At 43.6% G+C, this 14966-nt stretch overlaps 1 protein-coding gene across 1 annotated transcript in view; it reads right to left on the bottom strand.

Moving 5' to 3' along the window:
* Positions 1-4501: 4501 nt before the first annotated feature.
* NOD1 (nucleotide-binding oligomerization domain containing 1) overlaps positions 4502-14966 on the bottom strand; it is a 19002-nt gene continuing 8537 nt past the window's right edge. Inside the window, exons 5-11 of the mRNA XM_009081766.1 lie at positions 14873-14956; positions 13243-13326; positions 11115-11198; positions 8950-9033; positions 8247-8330; positions 6493-6576; positions 4502-5045 (exon numbers count right to left, since the gene is read on the bottom strand). Of these exons, the coding sequence (XP_009080014.1) occupies positions 4973-5045; positions 6493-6576; positions 8247-8330; positions 8950-9033; positions 11115-11198; positions 13243-13326; positions 14873-14956 (577 nt within the window). The 3' untranslated portion in view covers positions 4502-4972. The remainder of the gene's footprint in view (positions 5046-6492; positions 6577-8246; positions 8331-8949; positions 9034-11114; positions 11199-13242; positions 13327-14872; positions 14957-14966) is intronic.

Here is a 14966-nt window from a genome sequence, read left to right as displayed (position 1 = left end):
CCCCCCGGTTGCTTCTTTAAGCTGGCTTCAAACAGAAGGAAAACGAAGCTGCCAAGCCTCTGCCCGAGCCCCATCAGGTTTTGTCATTAAGAACAGTCACCATAGGGGCTGTCCTGCCCTGTCCAACAGTAGGGTCTCCTCACACGCTCCCTGCCTCAGCAGGCCCGGGTGACTTGTAAAAGGAGTAGCTTTCCTCTTCACAAACCACTCGAGTTAGGATTAACATCTGCTAAACTCAGGATTAAAGAGTCTGGCAGGTAATGGGAGCATGAAAGCTTGACAGCTTCATTTGCTCCAGTCTGTGAGTTCCAAGTCTCCTGGCTTGCGAGGCTTTAGCAGCTAATTAAGTTGCTGCCTTCAGTGTATAAGATGAATCCCCAGACACAAGTGGTTGGGCATAATTTAGTTGTTTGCAAAGGGTTTGCTGGAGCTGGAGCTCTGGATCTCTGCCCTGCAGGAGCAAAGGGGACGCTCCTGCACCAGGGTTGGTTTGTTCTTGGGCACATCTTTCTCCAGGCTCACCTGCACCACACTACATGCAGCTTCCTGGAGCTGTTGGGAGCATTCCCAGCCAGCAGCACTGGTGCCAGCAGCAGCTTGCAGCGTGGCAAGAATTTATGTACCACCACCTTAATGTGTTGCTTGGCTCCTGCAGGTGCTGGCCTTGGGTGGGTGAGGTGGCATCAGCTCTGCCCAAAATCTGCTGCTTTCCAGCACAGTCACCCAGGGACTCCCTACAGCATGGCAGCACAAGGACACAGGACATGCCCCACTTTCCCAGTAGAAAGCAGTGGCTGTATGTAGGTTTTGCCCCCAGCTGACTTAAAGACCAGTTTTTGTTCCTTAACCTGCTTGCCGTGACCTCTCACGCTTTGATGCTCCTGAAGCTGGAACTGCTGTTTTCTCTGAAACATCATCCCTGCTTTCATGTCCCCCTGCGTACCTGGGGGAAGTTATTTCAAACCTTTGCAGTTCATGCCCTCAGCTCTCATTTACCTCTGGGAGTGGAGAATGAATACAAGCTAACCTTGGCACTGTTAAGATTCACAGGGGATTCAAACATCAATTTCCCAGCTTGAAAGAGGGGGACTCCCCAGCACCTGTGGCATCCTCTCACTGTTCCCACTCAGGGAAATGAGTTTTTAGAAGCCCTACCTATCTCACAGAGCAAGTGAGTGCCCCAGCAAGCAAGGAGAAACCATCTCCTGTGAGTAAATTTGGAGCACCCAAGTGCAGTGAGCAGCTCCCAGCCTGGCATCCATTTTCATCTAGCACAATTGTGCTTTTTAGTTTCTGCCTACTCAAGCAGCAGCCAAGGTAGCTGTGTACAGCTGCAGCTTTTTCCTACTGAGATTATTTGTTCCATCAGTTGAAAACTGAGCGGCCTCTGCAGTGACCTCTCCTTCCTCGTGCACACTCATCCCTCTCTGCCTTTTGCCCAGCTGATACCTCTGCTCTCCACTGCAGCTGTTTGTACAGCTTTGCAGTAGGCTCCTGTTTTCTTCTGCCGAACTGAGGTGAGAGAGCAGACTGAAGCTACAGGGAAGCAGGTGGTGGGTGTCTTGCTGTCTTTTGGCATCAGTGCTGCTCCTGCAGCATGGGATGGTGGGACTGGCATCCTGCGCTCGCTGTGGATGAAGAGCAGAGGCTGTGTAGCCTTGCTCCACCCTGCAAGTCATAAACTGGGCTCTGACCCCCAGCAACAGTGTCGGAAAAGCATCTTTTCCTGAAGACTTGGCAGTGCGTGACTGGAGTGGGACATTGCATTCCCACCTGCTGCTATGGCCAGATTCACTGGCTTGAGGTGTTAACATTTTGTATTTGGCTGGTACAAGCTGTATGAGCTTACTGGTGCCAGATAACACAGCAGCCCTCAAGAGAACCCTGCTCCAACCCAGCAAAGAGCTCCTGCAGTCAGTGTGGCAGGAGGACTGTGGCGGTGCAGCATGGAAGCACCGTGTCCCTGAGCCAACCATCGTGGTTTCCCTCGCTGCCCCAACCACATTGGCACCCACTCTGGAAGGGTCCCTCATGGGCAGTGGCAGCCCTGAGTGGCCAACTCCAGCTGCAGCACCTCCTCTGTCCCATCAGCCAGAATTAGTTAGGGAATCACTGTCCCATCTTGGCATTGCCAAGAGTCTGCTTGACAGTGCTTCAGCAAAGCCAAAGCACTTGCAGGCAACTTGCTCTTTAAAAAGCTGTTTATTATCACAGTGGACGAGTGGAAAAACATGACGCGGCATACAGAGAAGGTTTCAGCAAGTTACAAACAAGTCTTAAAAACATTACAGCTGTCTCTGAATCCGAGTAAACAAGGCTCTTCCTGCAAGCTGCAAATGTGTCGCTCCGATGTGCTCTACAAGTAGTCCAGTAAGGCTATGAAGGAAGAGCTAAAGCCTGAACACTGTGCTGATAAACAAGGAAAGTCTGGCTGCTCCCAGAGCAGCAACTAGTTTCCCCTGCACAACCCCCAGGGTTGTGATGTGCTGTGTGAAGCAGACCCTCTGCTCTGGGTGAGTTAGGACAGGTGCTGAAACCTACTGGTCTTGTCAAATCCAGACTGAGCTGTGCTCAGACCTTCAGCCCAGTCCAAAAGAGCCCTTGCAGCCCAAAATCACCTCTGAAATGAGTGGCTACAACTGGCACCATCTCTGGCACCATAATCAGTGCTAAACTCTGTCCTACATGGAGCTGGATTTGATCCTGCCATTGCTTAGTCCGAGGCTGCATTTAGCTGCTGCTGTCCCTGAAAACACCCCCTGGATGTCTGGCTTCTAACAGCCAAAGGTATGGGACAGGATTTGAAACAGTGCTGAGGTTGTCATGCTACCAACAGCACCAAAGGCTGCTCTAAAAACAGGGCAGATGTGTCTGCATTGGAAAGCTTCAGGAGAGCTGTTTCAGTCAATTAATGAAATGAGGACAGAAGCTGGAGTTTTAAACTGTATTTTCTACCTGGTAAATGAGCAAATAATTATGTGATTAGAGCTTCCCTCCAACATAGGTAAATGACACCTCTGGCAAAGGCCCTTCCTGCATCAGGATCTCCTCCCATCCAAGTGGGCTGGCAAAACACAACATTTTGACAAGGCACATGGGTGTCAGATTTGTTGACGGACTGAGAAGTCTTTAAAAGCTTTGCTTTGGCAGATGTTTGGCAATTGAAATCCAGCTGAAGTGTAACTGTGTGCCCTTTTGCTTCAGTAAACAAATGGCTCAGGTGTAGAAATCGTTCAAGTTAGCTGATTTTCCTCTGGCATGGTCTAAAAACCTCATCCGTCTCCCTGTGAAAAATCAGTGTTGATAACACAGGCATAGAGGAAATGGCAAGAAAAAATAACTAACACTAAGGTGGTTTTCTTCTTTTTTTTCCTTTTAACTACAGGTTTTGTGAAAAGCTTTATGAGTATTTTAAAATGTGTTAGGGAGGTGAAGGCAATAGACAGAACTGGGCTGGGAAAGGTCTGCTACCCTGTAGGAAATGGATGTGCTCTGACCTACAACGCAAGGCTTATCTCATGCTTTGCTTCATGGAGCAGATCTGGGAGATGGGAAGGTGAGGGTTCATTGGTTGAGCATTTCAACTGGATTCTTCTTCCAGCCTACCAAGGTTTTGTGAGTTAGTCAGCAACTGAAGAGTTGTTTCTCAGAGTTTTGAGGGGGGGTGGTAACAAGGGAGAAGGAAGGAAAATGGCTTATGCTTTTCCATTTTAGGTTCCTACACTGTGGGGCAGAATTTGAGTTTATAAAGCATGCTTAATTTGCACACACACACAAAAATAATCAACTTCCCCACTCCCTTGCAAACTGGTTTATTTTAAGAGCATCTATAGTTACACTCCCTAAATAGTAATTATTTTTTTGGGGGTGGATAATGTTTTCTTGCTAGTCCTTATTACTAGTACCTGCCCCTTGCCTTGCTGTTTCCATAAATTCAAGCACAGGCTAAAAGCTTTCCAAGCAAATCTCAGTCCTTCTGTGTGCTTACATGTTGCTGGGAGAAGGGATTTCTACTTGACGCAATTGATTTTCAATCGTCCTTTCTCCCCACTGAAGCTGGGCAACGTAATATTGGTGTGCTGCCACCAGCACAGTGTCTAGGCCAAGAGCCAAGGCAATGAACAGCCTGCTAATTAATTTTTCACATTTATCTCCAGACCCCCTCCCCAGAACAAACACTGAAAACAGGAGGTAGCGGTTTCTATATGCAGCCCTCTGGAAATTTTAAGCAGAAGTGGTTTACTGCCAGTTTTATGGTTTTACAGCGATGGCAGTAAGTACTTTGGGTTGTATAAAAGAAAATGGATTGGCTTCAACACAGAAAAAGATTACTTTCAGTAATCTGAGCCTGATTTCTATCCCCTCCAAAAAAACCCCACCAGCACCACCACAAAAAAACCCAGTGTCTACAATGCTGCCTGTAGTCATTGGAGGAACAACACCCTAATTTCTAGGCAGGAGGAGCCCAATTTCTAGGCAACTATTATAGATACAATTTCAAGTAAAGCTATGTATATTCACTTTCAGGTCTGAGGCAGGTAATACTGTGAGCTGATGGAGTTTGTGCATCTTGCACCCTTTCTTGCATATATATGTTAGTTGTATATATGTATATACATGTATATAAATAAGTTAGAGATTATTTACATCACTGTACAGAATAAATCTAAACTCAGTTATCAAAATGCATACACCTGCCAGTGGATTTAGTCCGTTAACACTTTGCATTTCATCTTCAAAGCACTGTACTAGCATTAATTATTTACCCAGGCAACTTCCCACTCACCAAAAGGATTAAGAATAACAAGCAGGGTAAGGGATGGAGCTGAGGGAGCAGAGTGTTTTCATAAAAAGGCAGTTAATCGTGTATCTCTCTCCTGCCATGAGCACTGTAGATTTATGCCTTTATAAACTCTGCAATCCAAGAGTAGGAGTAACCTTTGTTAACAAAACCTTGTCAAAATGTCCTCATTCAAAAGCAAATGATCCGTTCTTCGTTTTCAAAAGCTTTGGCCTCTTCTTGGCTTATCAGGTTCCCGTTCAAACTAAAGGGGAAAAATAAAAGGGATGTGAAAGTAAGGTAGTGGCTGTTGCCCATCTTCTATTCTTGCAAGGTTTTGGAGCAGAGATCACAGGTGAGCTGCATGCTTCTCAAGGGCACACAACTGGGGAGCAGCATCAGATAGGCTGACTACAGCACTGCTGTTCCCACTGCACAGCCAGGGAACAAGGCCAGTTCTTAGGAAATAAAACCCAAACACACAACTAAACTCCAGTGACTAAACTCAGTGTTGGAAACACATCTGTTTGCATTTCAGCAAGCGGCATATAGCTGGTAAATATTCTTATCATGCAGGGGGCTAGTTTAAAGAAATTTAAGTAGCCTTCAGAGCATTTTGTGTCTTCCACCACAATATGGGAAGAGAACTCTGCTGAGTGCTCAGACACTATTAATGTGAAATGACTAATAGCAAAATTTTCATCTCTGGCTGCGTAAAGTGAGTCTACCTTGATATTTACACCCCTGAAAATGAGCAGCCTGGTTAAGTGCTGCTTTCAGCAACATTCACAAATGTTGAAAACTGTTAAACCCTATAGCCTTAGGAAATTACTGGGGTTAATGAATGTCTCTGAACATTCAGGACAGAATCAAAAGACAGATTTCAGTCCGAAGACTCAGAATGATTTGAGTGGGATTTGATTCCTCTTCTGTAGACAAAAGCTGACAGTGGCTTTTGAAAAAAAGCACCTCTTCCACATCTCCAGGGAACCCACTAGACAGACAGTGAGTCACTGTCTTTCTACACAAGAATTCAGTGTCCTTTCACTAAAACAAATAGATATATTTAAAAATAAATTTCATGTTCAATAATAAAGCAGCCGTGCTAAAACCAGCTCAGTTCTATTGACTCCTGAGCTCCCTGAGGTGAGGGAAGGAATGTGGTATTTGGCTTTCTGCCTTAAATGCACACGTGCAACTGTGTGATGCCCACCTAATCTAAAACAAACAAATCTTGCAAAAAGTTAATCTTCTTGTAGCTTAGCACTTTCAGTGTATTTGGAGCACCGCCCAAAGAAAAACCAAGCACAAATTCTATGAACCAAATTAGTAATGCTGATTAAATGTCACCATCTCCTGCTTGTGGGGATTTAGGTCCTGAAAAGCATGAACATGTTCAGAAGTTCAAAAATAAATCAAGACAAACAAAACTTGGTCCATACATTTAGGACCAACATTCTGCAAACACACATGTTCTGCAAATCAGTGGTACAGACAGAGGTGAACTAAGAAAACTGCTTGACATTCATAACACACAATAAAGTTTTTCAGTGACAGTGGCTTTTTACCTATTTGAAATCCACATCTGGAACTACAACCCCTGCCTCACATAAACTTGCTCTGAATTTTTTAGGCTGGAAAGCAGTAAGGCCAGGAGTGTTTTAATGGGAAAGAAAGTTTACAAACGGAGCCTTTGAGGAAGGGATCTTTACCAGATTTCTTTAATAGTCGTGTTCTCCTTGAGAGCTTCATTGAGGCACTTCACCCCTTTGGCTGTAATTTGATTCTGGATAAGCCTAAAAAGAAAGCACTTCATGTCAAACTAACATGCAAACTAATTTGCAGGGCATGCACAACCTATGCTCAGCTTGATGTTGAGGAGCAAAGCTGTCTGCCACAAGAAATGGTGGTGATTTTATCTGTGAGAATGGTACACAGTATTGGTCAAATGCTCCACACGCACTTTCACAGAGTCCAGAGTATTAGCCTTTTTCTTTTAATCTTGCATGTGGTTGCATTCTGGAGATACTGAGCCTACTTACATAGCTGACAAATTTCTGGTATGAACTGCTTACTAGTGGTATGGGACTGTGATATATAGATTCTCTGAGACAGACAAACCTCTTAGCTCTGTTTTCTTACTAAGAACACTGTGAGACACTTTAAAGTAAGTGATGTACAGAAAATTCTGACTAAGGAACCTGTACAGTTCTAGTATTTTAGAAGTTATGGTCCAGAGGTTGCCAAATCCTCCTGTCCTGTTTCTCAGACCAGCAAGATCTTTGAAAACTAAAGCAATGAATTTGACTCTGGTATGAACAGGTCCAAGTCCTAGTGAAGACAACTTAAGAGCTACAAATTTTGTCTCATCTGAGCTTAAAGAAATAAAAAAGATATATAAGATCCTCAAGCAGCACAGCTGATGAAGCAGTAGGTAACTCTTATTAACTACTGCAGACCATCCCCCTAGCTAAAAATGAACAAAACCCCCTCATCTGCATGAGTATAATGAAAATGAGTATGATGAAAAATACACATCAGCCTAGTCTAATTCATATTCACCTTTCAGGCTACCATGGTGAGCCTCACAGCTGTACCATTCCATGTGACTGGTTGCATGAATCTCTCAGGATTCAGGATGAGCCTGAAAATTGGAATGTATTGAACAATCTCTTAAGGAGGGAGGGAGGGAAGCAGGAAGGAATTCCCATCAAAGGACTTTCTGCACTTGGTAAATAAAATGCAAAGGGATCCAGTAGATTCTTTCAGCTACTGGGAAAAAACTTTATTTCTGTCTCAACTTCAACTATCTATAAAGGTCATTACCTTTTGGAGGTATCCAGTGGTGTAACCAACAAAGCAGGATATAGATTTATCTACTGGCAGAAACCCTGGCAGAAACTGAGCCATGAGAAAGACATGTATCTAAATTACTATGCCTGCTTTGGCTGGAGGAAGTTGCTAGAAATAATCCCTGGTTTCCTGGAGATTTATGCCTTAGAGACAAGTGTCTTGCTAACCCTACAAGAAAACATCAGGCAAATGGGACATGTATTTAAGTATATGTCATGTAGGTTCTTGGTTGAAAAGTAAGACCTGAACTTGCTGCTTTCATAGTATGATGATAAATAGTAAGAACCATAACAACATTATTCTGTTTTAGCTGTCTGCTTGTCTTTTTTTGAAACTCTTTGAGGCCAGTACTATTCCCCTAACGAGAGATGAAATCAACCAGTAGTTCCAAAGTTAGCAGGACACATAAAGAGCTTAAACTTTTCCCTGTATGAAAGGAGGTTCAAGAATGCTAGACAGCAGCTTTATTAACTTTCCGTTAGAACTGTCTACAACCACTCAGCTGCATCCAGACCATGCACAGAAAGCTTACTGTGACCTACATAGACTTGGAAGGTGAAGCTTTAATGCAGTGACTGCCAAAGAGCCTGTGCCGCTGTGGAATGTAACTCACCATAAATGCACCAGTTTCTTGTTGACCTTCAGCATCTCTGCAAAACTCATTGCTGCTTCATCATCCAGCTCATTTTTGGTCAACCTAAGTGGGTAAGAAAATGTTTGCTTAGGATGGTGTCTTGTTTTTCAACCCCCTGTTTTTCCAGCTTGTCTGTGACTTAGCTTTAGACAGCCAAAGGGGGATGTGCTGTTCCTGCCCTGAGCAATTTGTAAAGACTGGACACAAAGAGACACTGAAGAGAAGCCCTGGAGGTAAAAGAGACAAGAGTATCAGATCTTTATTTCTCTGAGCAATGTTCTAATGACATTTTTGTCATGATGCTTTAGTGTCTAAAAGGTGGATGAAGTGCAGTGGGAAAAGGTAAAGAGGTAGAGACAGCACTGAAGAGGTGCAAAAACTGAGGGCAAAGAACTTGACTTTAGATGATGGAAGTGAAAAAAAGATGGGGAAAACAAGATGAAGGGAGCTGAGCAAACTATTACACTGGGTCGGCAGAATGTGTCCCAAAGGACAGGAGCTGCAGATTTATTACTCATATCCACATTCTTCCAAAGGGATATCTTACAGCTTGTTGGTAGTGAAAGCATAGGGGATGAGGGGAGGGAGAGGAGGAGGGGAGAGTAGGAGGAGTGATGGGATGGGAGGAAATAAAATTAGGCTGCAGTTTTCTCTGAAGAAAGTAGACCACACTGTCAATTACCAGAATATTCTCACAGAGTTGTTGTGTTGCATAGCTTCAGCAATACTTTTGCCTCCCTCTGTCGTGATGCCATTGAAAGCAAGACTGTGAAGCAAAGATACAAATGTGTAAGAAACAGCATCACTTACCTCTTCCACCGCCAAACAATAGTGAGTATCCTGGATGACCTGCTTCCCAGTTGTAAAGCTCAGCATTTGTGTGTTTCAAAGGCTCTCATCCTTCCCAAACCATTAAGTCCTTACGACTTTTACAAGTGAGAACAGTTCACAGGCTGCAGCCTGACTGCAGGTCTATCATACAGGCCATAAGGTTTGCTGTCAGTGAGTCGGGCTCTTGGGGCTGACAGCAGAGTTGCACCCAGTGATTTTGAGTCATGAATTTTAAAAAGGACAAAGAGTTGTGCTGAGCAGTACACAGGTTTTTACATGCATTTGTCATCCCAAGTCCCTGTGCGAGCTGGGCATTTTGTCCTTTAAGTCCTTCAGATGCCAAATACCTCATTCTTCTTCCAAATACAACACCTTCTGCTGTCTATGGAGAGGTGAGCTTGTAAATGATTTCCATTACAAACCACAAACATTTCTTAGTCTGCCCTTCATTCTTTGAATAGACATTGGCAAAATCATCCTGTTAAAGTTATACTCCAGGCTTTCACAGTTCAAAAAGCATCTCCCTCATCAAAATAATGCAAGGTCTCAAAAAAAAAAAAGGCAGAAAGAGGAACCAAGTAGAGGAATTGCACAAGTGTAGATTAGCAGGAGTCCCCCCTTGCTTCAGATCAAACTAGATATTCTCAGCCCATCATGACTGGGCCTAAAAATGGCAAATAAAGTAAACTGATGTAGTAGAGATTATCTTCCCTTAATCTTCACATAAAGCTACCACTGGTGCTAACTATGAATTCAAATCATGAAGCAAGATTAACCAGTGGAAGATAAATGAACCCAAGTGCAAGTGCACTGCAGAGCAGAGGATTCACCCTGCACAAATGCCAGCAAAACTGAGCTCAAAAGAGCACAGTTACTCCTCCTTATTTCTTCAAACGCATTCATCAGCATATTTGCACTCATCTGAGAATTCATCAGCTGTGATTCAAGTTCAAAATGTTTTCTTTTAAGTCTGATGCATCTGGCTGGATTTTGCAATTATGGGAAGATGGCTATTTCGGATAGCTTTTAAGTTTAAATATATCTAGGTCACTGCACCTGTTCAGCTTTTAATTTTTAAGCTCGGCTAGCCGCCCGCAGAAAGGAGGACAAGGCACCAGCTCTGAAATTCCTGGATCTGAAGTGGCAGCAGTATGCTCTCCAGAGATCCCCAAACTCCCAGAGTATTTCTCAAGAAACTAGTGCCATGTGCCACCTTGTGGGGAAACTAAGGAGCCTTGTCTCCTCCCTCACCGTGGTGGCCAGTGGAACTGGGAACAAATGGAAAGAGTCACCATGAACCTAGAGCTCCAGCCGTGTGGAAGGACTCCAAAACAGCAGCAGCCCCTACAATACACATCTTCAGATCCCCAGCCAGAGTTTGGAAGTCTGCCAGGGGATTGGCTGTTTAGCACTGCTGACTTCTCCCCGTGCTGTGCTTCCAAGTTCACCCGCATTAGGGCTAGTTTGAGATGCATCACTTGAACTCCAGTGAGAATTACATCTCGTTAGCTCTGAACATGTGGTGTTGTAGCATCTGGAGTACAGAAGGAGCCCAAATGTAAGAATGTCCCAGTCCCTACCAAGTTTATCACCTAAAAATTACTTCAGCACAAGCTACTACACCATTGCAACAGAAACTGTTAATGTTGGGCCCAATGGGAGCCCAATTCTGTGACAGCTGGTGCATCCTTCTGCTAGTGTTCCCAGATCAGAATGGCACCCACTGACCATGTGCATTAACACATGGTAATGCCAGTAACTCTGTGCAGCATGAGGGCAAGATGTGCAGACAGAGGAAAGGATGATACTCCTGCAGAATCTTTAACTTGCTTAATGGCTGCATGGGGGTTTTTGACTCAATCTGGCCTCTTGCTTGCACCAGGATCAGTTAGTTACACAGCAAAGGCTGCAATACCAGATGACATCCCAAGCTAACTCTTGGTGGGAAGAGTTGTTGCTTCAAAGCACAATGGAAAAGCCACAGCACAGAGCTGCCTGGCTCTGCTGGTGTTTTACCTCACATTTGTTAACCTGGGGTGGTTCCTTAGGGCCTCTGCAAATGCCTTCGCTCCTTCATCTCCAACTTGATTACCCCACATCCTAGTGAAGAAAGGAAACCAGGAGACATCAGTTGTGCTGCCCTACTGACCCTTGGCATTGCATTCTCCCTTCTTCTCTCCTCTCCCCTCCTCCCTGATTACTTCACAGTCTTTCAGGCTTGTAAGAAACCTGGCAGGTACCCCTCCCGCTGTGCCAGGCATGTTCCACTCTGTGCACACTTCACCACCAGCCTCTGGTGACTCACCAGTACCCTAAGGCCACAGGGCAGAAGCAACTCTAGGAGACAGCCTGCTGCAGCAGGAGTACTTTTGGGATCACCTTACTGCACTGGAAAAACCCTCTGCAGCCCTGTGCCCTTATGGGGTAAAGGTGTCTTGTGGTCCTGCTCAGCAGGCTGCCATGACAAATACACCAAGTCCTAAATCCTATCATTACCCTGCTCAGCAATTCCTCCCCATACCCTGGTTGTGTTTTTCCTGATGCCTGTTGGACAGGCCTTGGGAAAGATTCCCCAGATGCACAACTGCATGGGGACTCACAGACAAACGGGTGACTTTCTGAAATGAACTGCTCTACAAGCTCCTCCTCTCCTCCAGAATAGTCTGGCAAAATGGTTACAGTCCCTCCAGCCTTATACCCAAGTGGCACCTCCTCTCCCAACAGCTGCCAAGCTAAAGATCAAAATCTCTCAAGGACATTATGTCCCTGGGCTCTTCCACACATTTGTTAGGAATAGTATTTCCAATGGCAAAACAATCCTTGGTAACACAAAGGGTTAAGAGAAGGTAACGTGGTAAAAGTTGCAGAGATTTGATCAGCATTTACTAGCATTATCTGATCAAATCCTTTCTCTTCGACCAACCACTTTGAAAATTCACCCTGTATTTTGAGGTTTGAAAGCACCTCTGATGAGGTGTAAGTTGTTTTTTTTTTCCCAGGGATCATGGCTTGATGACTCAGAGCCATACTCAGCTTGATGGATAATTAGTTGGCAGCTCTTTTAAAATCAATTGAGCTTTGTGGTATCTAAACACGTGGACTTCCAGTAAGTTCCCCAGAATTTCCTTGTCCTTCGGATCCAGGGCAGTTTGTTATGTAAATATTGAATATATCTGTTTAAACATTTCTGTCCAAGCTGTCCTAAATCCATTTGGAGTGATCATTTCCTCCACAGGAGAAAAGAGGAGTCCTTCACTGAAATTACCGCAAGTATAGCACAGCAGATCCAGCTCTGTGACAATCCAAGTGTGCATGCTGTTCACTGTACTTGTGAAATGTTGTAGAATAACAAAATTAAAGGCCAAAAATCTCATTGTTCAATTCTGATTTTCACATTTCAGGGTTATTGTGACATTCACAATGGCCTAACAGAGGTTTTAATTCCATGTAATTCAAGTATTAAATTTTGAAAAATATGTTCTTCTGTAGAGTGGAAAGAGAAACTGGGATTTGCCAGAGGGGGTGAAAAAAATAGATCAAACCTTCATGTCTAGCACCTTTCCTGAGAAAGAGGACAGGAACTAAAGGTCTGGAGTACATTCAAACCTCCCTCCAAGAATAGCAGACTCTCCAGTTAGGGACAGGCTAGAGAAAGAAGGATGCTGTGAATTTCTTTTTATTCTCCCCAGCTCACAACTTAATCAGGGCATGATGCAGAAAGTTTGACAATTGTAACAATGACATTCAATAACTAGGTACATTGCCCACAGTCATAAAACCACACATACTTAAAAATAACCTAATATGTGTAGAAGAGCTGTGTTACCATGAAGGAAGTGGCTATCTTTACATACTGTCCTCTTATTTATGTCTCTCCTTTGAGGTTCTGTGCCAGAACAATGAAAAAAACACCAAGAAACCAAAACCCAAAACATTGTATGAACAATGAATTGTATAAACATTGTCCTTTTCTCTGAGCGGAAAATGTGGCTATGCTTCTACACTCATTTGTTCTAATGCTGCTGTTGAGGGTGAAGGTACAACAGGAGGAGAGAAGGTAAGAATGAAAAAAAGAATCCTACTGGATTTACAGATACCTTGCCAGGACCAAGCCCTGAGCTGTGCTCCATAGCACTGAACTTACCCAATTTCAAACATTGTCTTGCTCTTCTGGATGGCCTGGGCAAGGCACTTCCCTCCTTCGCTAGTTATTTTGTTTGCTCCTATTCTGCATAAAATACATGAATTGATGAGACCCATCACTTACAACTGTACAGCTATTAGAACACCAGCTCAGAAAGCCATACAAGTATTTAAGGCTAATTAACCCTGGAGTCTAGATACAGTCATCAAAGATTAACCTAGAGTAAAAAACATACTGCAGGCACTTGGCCTTTGACTAACAGACATCATTTTATGTTGTCTTTTGCATATTTTGCATGTCAGCCCTCCAAATCAGAAGTATTACAGTAGAATCTTGGGTTTGGTGCTCAGTGTGTTAGAAATGAGCCTTAGGAACCAATCCTCAAGGCAAGGACCCCAGCCTAGTTTTTAATATAGTTCATAGCAGCAGCAGTTGCTACAGAGCTCGTGAATTACATGGTGCATGTTTCACGATGCCACAGGGAAAAGAATATTTATTGATTGTGTGGTTCCAGAGGAGCTTGAAGCTGAGCACAGGCTTCAAGCATTTCAAGTGTTTCTCTTCAAAGCACAGGCTGTAGGCAGTGGCATAGGTCAGTGCAGAAGTGTCTCCGGCTGGCATTCTATGGAAGGCCTTTCCTATTTTAAGTCTATGTGGGTATCAAATGGCTGGAGTTCACAAGGAAGAGATAATTGCATATAGATTGATGTAAAGAACAAACCAAACACAAAGAACACCTCAAGCTACTACATTTACATAAAACTGGCTTGTTTGACTGACTTCAGGCACATGACCGTACACTCCTATACCAAAATAATCTCTGAGGTTACTTTGCACCCTGAAAGTAACCATCTTTCAAACTGATTTTTTGTGAAATTTAGATTAAATAATCAAAGCACTGAGTCAAAGCAGTGAAAGAATCAAAGTGCTCTTGGGTTTCAAAACTCTGCAAATATTTCAAGTGGGAAGGATGTGGCTAGTGTGGGCCTTCAGACTGAGTCACTTGGCAGACAAGGACTAGAGCCCAAGGTTCCCTGGCTGCTGGGTACTACATTCATACCAACCAATGACGTTGCTGCAGTTACCTCTATTTTCTGCTATGGTCACAATTAAAGCACTGGTTAATGATCTACCTTTGTGTCAAACCAGTGTTGTGCATGTCCAGACACTCTTACCTGGGGAAGTTCCAGGAATTAAACAGAACAACTCATCAAGTGAGTTTGGGGACTTCCAGAGCTGAGATATGACACCAGCACGGCCTGACTCCAATGGCCCATAAAAGATCAAATATTAAAAAGCTTGGTACTAAATCCAAGGGATTTTGCCTATTGGAAGGGGCAGCAAGGTTCATGTACCACTTAAACTTTGCTCAGGTTCTCAGACTGGATTTAGGTAAAGAACAGATATCACAGCCTCTTTTAACTTGCTACTATATTCCAGAAAAGACTACGGATTCAAAGTTGTACCTGCTGCCATTCGCTGCTAGATTACTGTAAAAGAATATAACACAGTAACCTAAGTTATATTTTATTTGAAATACCATTTTTGTCTTTTTTTCTACTCTTTCTCCCTTTTCAAGTTGCTTTACCTTAATTAGGATAATGTAGAAAGGAAAAAAAATCCAACATACTTAACATATTCAAGGCTTGAACACTCTTCAATTAGTTTTGCAACATATTTGGCTCCGACGTCAGTGATTTGGTTGTTGTATAAGCTTAAAGAAA

Source organism: Acanthisitta chloris, unplaced genomic scaffold, assembly GCF_000695815.1.
Source record: "Acanthisitta chloris isolate BGI_N310 unplaced genomic scaffold, ASM69581v1 scaffold31789, whole genome shotgun sequence".
Classification (NCBI taxonomy): Eukaryota; Metazoa; Chordata; class Aves; order Passeriformes; family Acanthisittidae; genus Acanthisitta; species Acanthisitta chloris.
This window is presented reverse-complemented; position numbering and strand designations above follow the sequence as displayed.